The 13510-nt window shown below is 51.5% G+C and overlaps 1 protein-coding gene across 2 annotated transcripts in view; it reads left to right on the forward strand.

Annotated features, from left to right (window-relative positions):
* CDH4 (cadherin 4) overlaps positions 1–13510 on the forward strand; it is a 148765-nt gene that overhangs the window by 10344 nt on the left and 124911 nt on the right. Inside the window, exon 2 of one of the 2 annotated variants that reach the window (XM_021715770.1) lies at positions 12689–12859. In XM_021715770.1, the coding sequence (XP_021571445.1) occupies positions 12689–12859 (171 nt within the window). Of the gene's footprint in view, positions 1–12681; positions 12860–13510 lie in introns of both variants that reach the window. The other variant, XM_008064945.2, reaches the window with a different exon arrangement.

Raw genomic sequence — 13510 nt, forward strand, 5'->3', positions numbered from 1 at the left:
TCCTGCGGCCTCCCCGCAGGGAGTGCCTGAGGGCTGGATACCCAGGGGCCATGAGTTTTCATTGAAGGGGGCATGGGGGCAACCAGGGGATGGTCACCCGGGCCTCTCCACGCGAGGGGTTTCTGCAGCAAGCACAACCGTCTCAGAAAGGCAACTGAAGAAAACAACTGAAACGATTTCTTGTATCCTTCTCCAAAGATGTCCACAACAAGGATGAAGAACAGCAATTTTAGAAAACAGACAGCAGCCAGGCCCATCTATAAGAGATGGGAAATGTCCACGACATGGACAACCTGTCACCATCCGGGCTTCCTCTGAAGTCAATGTGCTGTTTTAATGATAGCTCAGGACCAAGACCAGCTCAGGCAGGACCCACCTGACAGCTGGGTGGGCCAGCATGTATGTGGGTGTCTTCACTCATATCTATCCACATCAACACACAAGACTGTTCCTTTTCCAAGACCAAGGCTGAGGTTGTGCCCCCACAGGTTGTGCCCCCACATGTTGTGGGGTGTTGGGCCATTAGCCCTGGATCTCAGTGCATGTCCAGCACTCCTCAAGAGAACCCCACCTTTTTGTGCTTTGTGGGCATGAAGAGCAATTGCCCCAAGTGTCTTGGCGTGGGCTAGAGGGTATGTCTGCCTCCTCTGTCGAGTGCGGTGTCTGAGCCACCCTCAAGCCTGGAGCCCATAGCCTCTCCACAGCACTGAGTAGGAAGTGAGTTAGAGTTAAGAAGTTGGGGCTGAGAGAACTGTCCAGGCTGCACATGGCCCCAAACGATGTCTGGGCCCACTTTGCAGGTGTAGAGGTGATGGCCACCTGCAGACTGCCCAGGCCTTGGGGGCAAGCTTCAGGGGCAACCCCAGAACCCCCAGGCCAGTCAGAGAAGCCCCCAGGAAGCAAAGGATGTTGGGTTATGGGTGGTTTGCCCCAGCCTGTCCTGGGGGGAAGGGAGGGCCCCATTTTGGACACTGCCTAGGGCACTGTCCTAAGAAGCTTTGAAGGGATCACCATCCTCCAGCATCTCAGGGTTAAGCACAGTCAAGTTTCACTTGGGCCCTTAGCTCTTGCTAGGGCCATGTGTGTGTGTTTGTGTGTGTGTGTGTGTGTGTGTGTGTGTGTGTGTTTGCCCAAGTGTGTAAAGTGCCTGTGTGTGTGCACATGTGTATGTGCACGTGTGCATTCATGTGTGCACAGTGGGGGCCAATGGGGGCCCGACTGCCCCCTTATGGGAATCTAAAGTCAAAATGAGCCAGATTCCTTAGACCAGCACACATTGCACTCCTCTCTAAGGCTGTGTCTCCCACTGGATATCGGGAGAAAAATGAAACCCTGCGTGTCTCTAGAGAAGGATTGTGTGAAATCATGGACACATTCTGCTACAGCCAGCAAGAATTCCTAGCAAAGACAGGGTATCATGAGCCTGAAACCCACAGGCCTGGATGGGTGATACCCAGGTAGATGCCACCAGATTCATAAAGCTGGGCTTCCTCAGGGCTCTGTAGAAGAAAATTAGCTGAGTACATGTAACCAGGCTCTCAGGGGACCTTCACCCATCTTCTGACCCAAGCCTTTCAGAAGCCAAGTACTGATGAACCCTGCCATTTTTCTCACAAACTGGCACAACATGAATGATGTCATTCAATTCTGGCGCTAACAACTCTGAAAAGAATAATACATTTTTTTCTTAACTTGCTAATTTCATTTTTTTTTACTGTAAATGTATTTTTTCTGTAAACTGAAGGGCAACTTTGTTTAAGGCATTTCTAACTAAAGATAATTTTCCTGATTCTCCAGAGCGAGTTGTTCTCAACCAAGGCGTTCATCAGTATCTGGATTTGTCTGTGGTTATCATCACTGGTGGGTGGGTGCTCCTGGCATCAAGTGGGTGGGGACCCAGGACCTCAACACCCCACAGTGCCCAGGATGCCTCAAAACACAGTGATTCTACCCAAGCATCAGCAAAGCTGAGACCAAGAAGCCTGGCCTAGAGCCAGATGTGCAACCTAGCCTAAGGTCACACACGGTGGTGTGAGCAGATATCCTCATACCAGAACATTCTGGAGTCTTCTCCCCCACCCTTCCCTGCTGAACAGGACCTGTTATCACCCTTCACAAGACCAACATCTGAACGCACATACTCCTTGTAGGCTGTGACTCCTTGTCACCCCTGTCTTCAGTTTTGATGGGGACAAGGCTGAGGGAACGGGGCGGTAACTTCAAGGTCTTCATCCTGAGAAATGTAGTTTGTGGTGCTACCAGGAGCAATGTGCAACCTCCCCACAGGATGCAGACGATGATCTGAAGTGGTCTGAAGAGGCACATCTCAACTTTCTCCCCAGGACTGCCCACGCCTTCAGATGTCACAGCTCTAGAGCCTGCACTGCACAGGCCAGGGGAATAGTGCACAAGGACCACTGTGACCTTGGCCAAACTCGGAGACAAAGAACAGTGTAGGCTCGCAGCCCAGCTCTGGGGGGAACAGCCTAAGTTCTAACCAGCCCCCAGTGATAGCTTGACAACCCTGGTCAAGCCATGGAACTTTCCCCTGAGGAAATGAGGACGCTGACCACCCCCACAGCACCCACACCATCCTGGGTGCAGGTCAGCCACCATGATTGCACCCAGCAGTCTGCTGCAGCCAGCAGCAGGCACTGCAGTGTGGGAGCCCAGATGTCCCTCAACCAGACCACCTTCCTTCATGTCATTTCCACGGGGATGTTCACAGTGACCTCCCCTCTATAAGAGATGGGAAATGTCCACGACAGGCCCCCCTTTAGGAAAGACAGGGAGTGTCCACAGCAGTCCCCCCTCTATGAGAGATGGGAAGTATTCACAGCTGTTCCCCCCTCTATGAGAGGAGATGGGAAGTGAGAGGCACCATGGAGCTCACAGGCCGGATCACACCACACCCTGGCGTTGGAGATGTGAGGAGAACGCCTCTAAGAGCCTTGGCAGAGCCACACGTTTATTAGAATGACTCGCATGTTTTATTTGGTACAGGGCAGAGATGTGTCTCTGCTGTTTTATTGTGTTTGTTAAATACCATTTTATTCTGTCTGTCCTTAGCTACCATGGAAACCAGCCTGGAGGCTGCAGCAACACCCTGGTTAAATATTTTAGAGATACATGTTTTCTGAGAAGCCAAACTACCCTTTCCCAAAGGTCTACTGAAAAGGAGGCAGGAGGTAAAGGAATGGAGGGATGGATTACCGGTGGAGTTTTTGGTGGCCCCTCTTTAAAAAGAAATCTAATTATCCTCAGTACAAATCAATACCAGGTTTGATCATCCTGGGGTGGGGGACACGTTATGTCCTTTATTCTTAAGCCAAAGCAGCCGGGAAGCAGCTTTGGCTTAAAGAATAAAGGACATAAGGAGGATCTCGAGTCAGATGGTTGGGAGAGGGCCACAATCATGACTAATGGGGAAACAAATCCTGTCCTTGACCAACCAAGCAGCATTCTCCACAGGGCAGGAAAGGGGCATGCTATCCCAGGCATCTTATCTTATCACCAGATCCTATGCAGTGGGTCTTCGTGGACACCTGGCCCTAAGACATGGCGTTGTGTGTGTGGCTGACACAGGCCACATGTTTACCAAACATGGGCACCATCCCAGGGCATCGGGGATACAGAGGCTGGACATGCACTGATGCCTGGGTCCTAGAGCCGGGACGAGGAGCCTGGAAGAGTCTCTCACTCTTTCTGGGCCTCGGTTTCCCTGCTGATGGGAGGGACTGAGTGGGCTCCATGCTCTGGCATGATCCTGGAAGCCAAAGGCTAGGCACCTTCAGGAGCTGGAGCCTCGATCACCACCATGTAAGAGGCTGGCAGTGTCTGGGAGTGGAGAAAAGACTCCATCATGGGCAGGAGGCTGGGAGGCCCAGGAGCAGTGAGGGTCAGCTTTATTCATGGATAACGCACAAAAGACACTGTGGCCTCCATGGAGCTCTGGAACATACACGGAGCTTTGGAGCTCCAGAACCTCTCACTTCTGCATCCCAGACGGCATGGGAGCCCTCTCATGGGAGCCCAGGGGCATGCAGGGTCCTCATGAAGCCATGTGGGCCATTCTGCATCAAGGGCCGGATTAGGGCTGGGTCGGGGGCCAGGCGCAGGAAGCAGCTACGATGTTTTCTCTGCCTTTGTGGACAAACCAGCCGCAAAGCTGTCCTGACTCCCTACAGCTCCGTTGCGTGGAGGTAGTGAAACAAAAGGCCCCCACTCCGTGTCCTCCTGGGCCCCCAGGCCACCGATCACAGAGTTGCCTGTCCAAGAGAGAGCATTTCATGGCTCCCCAGGGCACCTCCGACATCCTTACCCATCACTACACAGCTCTCAGGCATGACGGAAAGTGAGCTTGCAGGTCAGATGTGTCTCAGCTCTGGCGTGACCCCCAGCCATCCTGCTACACCCCAGCCCATGAGGAGGTTCTATTCTCTGAGCTCTGTTCTCCCTGGCAATCAGCCTTCTTGATCACAGCCCAGCCGTCTTGAGTTCCCGCCGCTCACCCAGATCTCTGCTTCTGGAGACATGTCCCACCTCTATTTTTTTTCCTTCACAGAAGTGGCGGCTCTGTTTCCCCACTTGTGGCTCACAGAGGTGTATGGAGGGGGCCGGGGACCCCCAGCTCAAGCTGTCACATATGTCTCTTCCTTCCCCTCCGGGTGACACTGCTCTCACAGCACTCAGAGAGCAGGTGAAATCAGGGACGTGAGACAATGCCGTTCCCTCGGTGTCTCACCCATGCCTTGACTGGGGTAAGCAGGCCGCTCTATTATCTGCTTTTGCAAATGGAGCCCATGAGGCTGCTCATCATGGGCTCACAGGGACACTGCCCATCAGAGAGATTAGATCACAGGGACCTTCCAAAGAGCTGCCTTCCTGGGTAATGACAACCAATGATTACTTCTTCGGAGGGCAGGCACGCCTGTGAAGATGACAGGGACTGGTTGGCGCGTCCCACCAAGAACAAACTTGAAAGAGCTCCCATGCATTGCTTCTGCTGAATCAGGTCATTTCTCAATCCTGGGGGAATGTAGATGCTAAGGAGGTACCCAGCAGGGTCAGCCCAGGACCCAGTGACTGACGGAGGAGGGTGTTGAGAGGAACATTGGGCTTGGCACCTGTCAGCCCATCTCCAGAGGTCAGACTGCTAACTTGCCTTAGAAACGCACTGTGAGAGGGAGGGGCATACCTCATCAACAAGGGTACCTCCATTATCAACATTTGTATACCTAATCCTAAATTGTACCCCACATCTTTATAATAAAAAAAAGAAAAGAAAAGAAACGCACTGCAGATCTGGGAGTTTCAAAGCCATTTCCATATTCGTGCTGCCTCTCATGGTAATGGCTTCTGTCAGGAACAGCAGGATGCTAGGTTTTCCTCACTGAACTTGCAGATGCACCAGGCCCATGTGCCTTATGTAACCACCCATGTTCAGGTACTGTGGTCCCCACCCCCAGTCCAGATAATCCGTCGCTGTGAGTGTTGTCAGGCTGTCCCCACCTACCTCAGCCCATCTGTTCAAGGTGTCTTCTCCAGCACCCTGGAAGGTGTGTCCACAGTCCACAGCACTGTGAGCACTGTAGAGTGAGCACTTGGCTCCAAATGTCCAGGGAGCCTGGACTTCTGCAAGGAGCCTTCTGTTTTGGGTCTGGAATGGGACCCACGGTCTGCATTTCTATCACAAGGAAACAAACTGGAGCTCTACGGCCACCTGTTAACCAGTTCATTCCCATCTCAAACTAAGATGGCGGGAAAGGCCCCTCCCCATGGATGCCACTTTCTAGGGCATTTCTGTATTGAGCGCGGGGTCCCGATGACTTACCCTCTCACAGGCTTCTCCTCCAGGTGTTTCGTGGATCAGCCCATTTACTTAAACGCTGGGCTTCCAACTTGGGTCTTCATAATTCTGGGGTCCTCACAGATGAGAGGATTAATTAATAGAAACATCGTAACTTTTTGCATGGAGATTGGTGGGAGTGCATATGATTATAGATTATTTCCTTGACACTTTTTTGTCTTTTTCAAAGAAAAAAAAAGGCGATAATTTTAAACCTGCCCGAGGTCAGTGTTGCATTATTCATCTCTCACTGGTGAGTGATGGCGGAAAGCACATGTTTTGCTCATCCTCAGCTGTCTCCAGAGACCTGCCCTAGAAGTCACAGCTGGTTACATGGTCTCATCGCACCCAGAACAGTCCTTGGTTACAAGGAGGGTGAGACCCAGGCGGGGAGCAGAGCTAGAGGAATGACAGGAGCAGAGCGGGTGCGGCTGACCTTGGCAGGGGGCCGCCACGTGGGATTTGGGTACAGGGGTGGCAGGGATGGTGACTTCGTTTTTCCAGCGTGTGGCGTGCCCATGAAACCAAACTTGTCCTCACACCTCCCTCTCTCCCCGTGAGTTTGTTTGCCTCTCACCACTTCCTCTGAAATAACAATCTGCATGTTCCCAGTGTGGAGGGCTTGTCACTAAATCCCTGGAGGGAGAGGGAACACCCTCATTTGAGAGGAGCCCAGACAACCTGCTAAGAGAGACACCAGGACCATAGGCGAGCAGTCTGGAAAGATCGTAAGGCCTCCCCAAACTCCCTGGGTGCTGGGGATGATGGGAACACCCACTCGTGCACAGGACATGTCTTTGAAAAGTTCATGTCCACTAAGCCTGTGGCTCCATAGGACACCTGCACCGCTGAGTATGGTAGCCACTCAACTCTCCCCTGACACTGTGAAGCTCCAGCTCCTGCAGGTGCCTAGCCTTTGGCTTCCAGGATCATGCCAGAGCATGGAGCCCGCCCAACCCCTCCCATCAGCAAGGAAACTGAGACACAGAAAGAGTGAGAGACTCCTCCAGGCTCCTGATCCCAGCTCCAGAACCCAGGCCGTGGGATACCTGCCTCCCCCTCCTTTGTAAATCACCGGGTTCAGGCAGGATCAGCAGAATGTATCCAATACAGAGCACAATTGATTAAGGCTCAGTGGGGAAAGGCGATCTGAGATGAGAAACACTTTGTAAATAAAAGCTTATTAAGAAGCAGACAGATTTAGGGCTTCACAAATAAGTGTCTAGCCTCTGAGTTGCTGCACCTTGAAGACTTGTTCCTGGGGCCTCGGGATCTCACATCCCATATCTTTTCCTCAAGAAATGGCTCCTCCGTCCTTGTATTGGGAGACAGGTGTGCTGAGCAGGCAGGTGCCATGTCCCTGGGCCTCCGGATGGCCCTGGGCTTAGCAAGGCGCCCCACATGGGCCCACTGCCACCCCTCCTGGCTAGTCTGGCTCCGAAGGGTCCTGAGGCCTCCTGGAGGTGCTTGGAGCTGAATCTGATGGGAAGGAAGCTGCCTGGGCAGAGAGGACAAGAAGGGCCCTGTGGGAGGCGGAGGCCGGATGTTGAGGTCTTCCACTCCTGGTGGGTGAGCTAAGCTGCTCCGGACTTGAGATCAGAGGAGCCACTTCAGGGAGCTCACCCCAGCTGTTGTGTAGATAGAGACTTTCAGAAAACCAAAAGTGGAATGGGGAGGCCAGCGGGCATCTGAACCAGGACAGTCAGAGGGCATGGGTAAGCAGAGTGCCCAGACACACCACCTGTAGGGACAGGGATGGCACAACCCATGGTGTGGCTAACCCCTGTGTGGATGGCGGGTATTCTTCCCTGGTCCCAGTAGCACCCATGGGGGATGTGTGTGGGTGCAGTCGTGCTGAGGCTGGGGTTCTGTGGAAAGCCTCGTGGAGGGGTCCAGCCAGCTGCTAACAGCTCCGGGATATCAGCCTGGTAGCCACATCTCCCATTATTACATAAGTAAACAGAAGCTGGGGAAGGTGACCTCCTTGGGGCTCCTCGTTCCTCATTCAAACCTGCACATATGAGTTTAGTTGGACCCAGAGACCAGCTCAGCAACCAGGACTCCTGACCTCACTAGTTCCAGGACTTCCAGTATGGGTGCACCTGCCAGGACTTAGCAAGTGGATGTGGCTGGCCTATTGTGCTGCCAGACTGCTGGTTTTGAGAAAATTGTAATACGTTCTACACACACACACACAGATATACAAGCACGCCCATACATGCACTGCTTACATGTGCATGTGGCTATAAAACAAACATATATATACACACATGTGTACATTTATTCATACACCTACATCTGTGCAGACATACACACATGCATGCATGTGTATACACCATCACGTGTATGGGTGCATACACATATGCATAGCACCTGGACACACGTGTGTGTAAACGCACTGCCTAACTTTTAGTAATGGTGGAGTCCTATTCTAGTCACTCTCCAGTACTGGGTTGTCATTTGCTCGGGAATGCAGGGTGAAGATGCGCCAGGCAGATCCGCAGGTGTCATCGCTGGAAGGGATCCATAAGAGGAACTGAAGCCTCGCTTATAATTAGCATCAGACGCACCCGTGTGTCTCTGCCTGACTCGGAATGGGCTGAGATCAGTACGTGTTCAGAAGCACATGCTTGTCCCGCCAGGGTAGGCACTCATTGTGGCTGACGTTTTCTTTCAGGAAAGTGGATGTATCTCCCAGGCAGAAGCCCGCGCAGGTCTGGCATTGGTTTTCACCAGATTTCACTATTACATTTGTCTCACAGCTTTAAAATAGGAGCAAACATGTGCAATTTATTTAAACAACACTGGGGAAACTAACGGCACGCAAGCTCATCCAAAGCAAATGAAGATAAAACAGGTTTTTAAAACAGCTGCAACCCCTAGTCTGAAATTCAGAGGACCCAGGTATGCTCCTCCTGGTCCCAGGTATCACCAGGCAACAGACCCAGCAGCCTCAGCCTCATGCAGGGAGATGGGGGCTCCATGGATTGTGCTGGGGCTGCCTGAGGACCCCACCCTTACCTGGGAAGACGCGTTTGCAGATCTGACTGGCTGCCCTCCTGCAGATGTGCTCCAGAATAAACCCTCACCTCACACCATCCCTTCTCCGAGCAGATACCTGGGGTCAGGTGACCTGATTACCTGCAGGCCATGAGACCCTGCAGCCAGGGGCTGTGTGTTCACTGAGCCTCGGTCCTCCACCTGCAGCCTGCCCATCATCGGGGCTTCTCAGAGTGGATTGCCGGCTCCACCCAAAGTCATTAAGTACAGGTGGGACCTAGGCATCTGTGTTCCTGATGAACTCCCCAGGATGGCACCAGCCTGGGTACTCAGAGGCCTCTCTCCCCAGATGGGATTGTTCAAAGATATCCTGGGCGCAGGGAATGCCACTCAGGTCCGCCAGCCTCTGGTACCCTAGCTCTGCCTCGGGAAGACGAATTCTGCCCCACCCACTGCACATCTACCTCAAAGTTGGACAAAGGGGACTCGAAGTCACAGGGAGAGACCCCAGAAGGGAGGGCACCCTGCTCAGGTGCTCTGGCCTCGGGGTCAGACTCCTGACATCCAAATCCTGCCTCCACAAAAGGAGTTCTGGGCCTTCAGGAGTCGCTGGGGCTCTCAGGTTCCTGTTTCCACCCTGGTAAAGTGGGGTGATGGTGCTTCCTGCCGAACTGGATGCAGGGAGACTGCATGGAACTGCATGTGGCCCAGTGCCTGGAACCTGAGTGCTCAGTGCGCGGTCACAGTTATTGTTTCTCTTGACTGTGTTGGGGTTATCTCCGTACTTTCAGCAGTTGGAAAAATCTGGTCTTTCTCGTCAAAGTGTAGACATCAATAATCCTAATTATCATGTCTCCAAGGTAAAGCCCTGGTTCCTGGGCAGGTGCTGCCCGTCTGGGGCCAAGTCTCAGAGGGGGGCCTGTGTGGTCACCAGGACATGGAGTCTGGCTGCGATCCTCACCTGACACCCATGCCTATAAGGCACTGGCTACTGATCTGGGTGAGGAGACCACAGAAACCTGCATTTGGGATGCAGGGAGAGAAGATGAGGCCAGAGCTGCCCTGAAAGCAGTTGCGCAAAGTCCCCGAGGAGCCCAGCAGAGACCCTGCCCCTTGCCATCATGAGGGGCTGAGGGTGAGTTGTGAGGCTGCCTCTATCTGCCCCGAACTGAGGTTGGCATAATGTTCCATTTCCATAGAAATCAAGGCCCCTGGGAAGTTTACACCGGGCACCGCTCCTTTTTAACAGAGGATGAGCATGGCCTGTGGATGCCTTTGGGTCTGAACTGCTGCAAACTCCCAAAAGCAAGAGCTCAGCCCGGGTCCGCCAGGACCATGGGAGGGAGGCCCGCGGTGACCATCACTGCAGGGAGACTTGCCTGGATGGACAGAGCTCCAGGTTGAGGCACTGGGGGGTACAGAACTTTATTCTTTGGCAACAGTAGGCAGTTGTGTCTGCATGTCTTTAACTTAATTCTGTGCAGGATTTTGTGCAAAGGGAGTGGGGAAGGCACTCGCCCAGAGGTGTGGCTCAGACTGCCGGGTGCTGTCGCCTGGAATGAGGACCCCCAGGGTTGAAGGGGCAGCCTGTGGGCAGAGAGCCAGGGCTAGCTCCATCCTACCACCTGGACCAAGGCCACCTCTGCTGTGTGGACCCTCATGTCCTGCTGTCTCTGAGATACAGAGCAAAGCAAACAGCAGCCACCAAGAGCATCGGGAGTCATGTGCACAGCCACATTTACAAGTACAGAGAGCTGAAAGGCGTAAAGTAAAATTAAGTGTTGGAAAACTCCTGGCAACCAGGGAAAACCAGTGCTTACATTTCTATGCATTTATCCTTTAAAAAAAAAAACATGACTCTTGCCACATATGTGCTTTTTCTCCACTTATTAATACTTTAGGGCATTACTAACTCTTCATCAGAGTCTTTGGGGAGGTCTCACTCTGTCACCCACCTAAGCTCAGGCGATTCTTTGATCTCAGCCTCCTGAGTAGCTGGGACTACATGGATACGCCACCACACCCAGCTATTTTTCTTTTTCTTGTAGAGTTGAGGTCTCACATGTTGCCTAGGCTTGTCTAGGCTCAAGCAATCCTCCCACCCACCTTGGCCTCTCAAAGTGCTGAGATTACAGGTGTGAGCCGCCATGCCTGGCCCAGAGTCTCAAAAGAGGAACTATATATATACATATTGGATTCAGGGGTACACATGCATGTTTGTTACATAGACATATTGTGTAGTGGTGGGGAACTCAGGTAGCCCATTCCCCAGATAGAGAACACTTTGCCTCATAGGTAGTTTCTGATCCCTAGTCCCCCTCTCCCCATATTGGTGTCCCCAGTGTCTACTATTTCCTTCTTTGTAACCATTTAGCTTCCACATAGGAGTGAGATTATGCGGTGTTTGGTTTTCTGAGTCTGTTCACTTAGGATGATGAGTCCAAGCTCCATCCTTGTTGCTGCAAAGGATGTGATTTCATTCTTTTTTATGGCTGTGTAGTGTGCCATCATGTGTATGCAACACATTTTCATTATCCACTGATCAGTTAATGGGCATTTAGGTTGAATCCACATCTTTGCAGTTGTGAATTGTCCTGCAATGAACATGTGGGTTCAGGTGTCTTTTTTATAAAACGGCTTCTGTCCCTGGACTTTTAATAACAATGATAACATCCCAAGATGTGAACATAGTGTAATGTGTTTATTATTTACTAGCAGAATCCAGATTTGTATTATTAAATTCATCTGCAGTGAGCATCGTACTACAAAGACCTTCACCCACAAATGGCTTCCTCGAGACAGATTTCCAGCTGTGGAGTTATTGGATCCAAAGGGAGAATCGCTATGAGGCTCTCAATGTTATTGGCAACCTCAAGACAGAGGGCAGTGTGGGGTGACCCCAGACCCAGCCGGGGAGCCACACCAAGACCTGCGCCACCTGTCTGGAGCCCGCCAGCTCCCCCCCAGGCATGGACAGAATACTTTCTCGGGCTCCTCTACTGTAACCCCCACAGCAAACCCTCTGGATCCAGGGTCCTTGCTGCCACCCCCATTTCAAAAGAGAAGAAACAGGGTTTGGGGAGATTGAGGGACTTTGCTCCGTGTCATGTGACCCTTTGGATGCACTTATGAATAAGGCGCTAGGTCTGTTTCAAGTCAACTCCCACACCCACAGCTGCCACCCTCCCCTGACTGACTCACAATGCACTCCCAGTATTGCAGGTTAATTTTGTTTCATCTTGTCAATTTGTTGGGTGAAAAAAAAATATTACTTTGATCTGCATTACTTGATCACTGAAAGAAGTGAGCATTTTTCATAAGTTTATTGACTATGTGTATTTTGCGGTGAATTCATCTATTTATAGCCTTTCTTGTTATGAAAAAAGATTCCTTTTTCTTATTGATTTGTGAGAGCTCTTTATATATGACTTAATTCTTTGTCAAATTTATTGTAAATCATGTTTTCCAAATTTCTTTTTCAACTGCTTTTTGGGTATGTTTTTAAAAAACAGGAGCTCTAAATGCAAATATATTCATCTTTGCTGTTGTGCTGTCTTCCATTGTTTGGGCTTTCAAAGGCCTTGTCCACACTATTGGTGAAACAACCAATGATATTTTCTTCTTTCTTTATGGTTTCCTTTTCCCCATGTAATTTTGTGATCTATCTCACTGTATTGATGGGGTATCACTCAACTTTTTTCCTTAACATCCCCTTCCCCGACATTATTTGATCTTTCCCTGTCAACCTAGGATACTGGATTCTCTTAATAGATGCCTTTTCCCCAGTGCAAAACTTAACCACCTTCTCCACCTCTTCTCTCCCTCCTCCAAATGCCACAGAAAGGAAAGAACATGGCCCCAGACTCCTCTCCACCCCCGAAGGACACACTACTGCCATGGCCCCAGCACCACAGCTCCAGCGGACTGAGGAGGCAGAAGCGGGACTGGGTCATCCCCCCCATCAACGTGCCAGAGAACTCGCGCGGTCCCTTCCCACAGCAGCTGGTGAGGGTGAGTCAAGACCCCTCCCGCCGCACTGGGCATGTCTCTGCCTTCCCCGCCTTCCCTTGAAAAGCAAGGTATAGGTTCTGCCTTTGGTGTCCAAGATCAAGGTTTCACCTTTTCAGTATTAAGTGTTGTCTACAGAGCAGAGAAAAATCCTGCAGGGGATGACGCACGCTCTGGAGCTGTATGTGATCTCTCTCTGGTTGTTTTCAAATGACCACTCTGTGCGTGGGAGCAGGTGGGGGTGGGGATGGGAGTGGCCTTTGGCCCCTGACCCCTTCCTTTGATGGATGGTTCGCATACTTTCCAAAGTGGTGTTTCTGAGAGGATGGTCACTGAACTGAAGAGTCAGGAGTCTGGAGACCAAGGCCGGTGAGGCTGCATAGGAGGCGGGAGGCGGCGGGAGGTCTTATTGTCACTGGGCTCCCAGAGCCACCTCAGGCTGATTTTTCTCCAGAAAGAATTTGTTTTCCAAATTTGTGTTTCTGTAATCAAGGCCGTCAACCAGCAATTTCTTCTTTCTTTGAAGGAAATTGCAACCCAATTGGAGCAATAATTTGATAACATGTCGGTGAGAATTCCATTAAACAATCCCCATCCGTGGTGGAAACTCGCCCCTACTCTTTGGAAATGAGGGTCCCCAGAGCGTGATGAAGG

Source organism: Carlito syrichta, unplaced genomic scaffold (genome assembly GCF_000164805.1).
Source record: "Carlito syrichta isolate Samal-C Ts95f unplaced genomic scaffold, Tarsius_syrichta-2.0.1 Scaffold102037, whole genome shotgun sequence".
Taxonomy (NCBI): domain Eukaryota; kingdom Metazoa; phylum Chordata; class Mammalia; order Primates; family Tarsiidae; genus Carlito; species Carlito syrichta.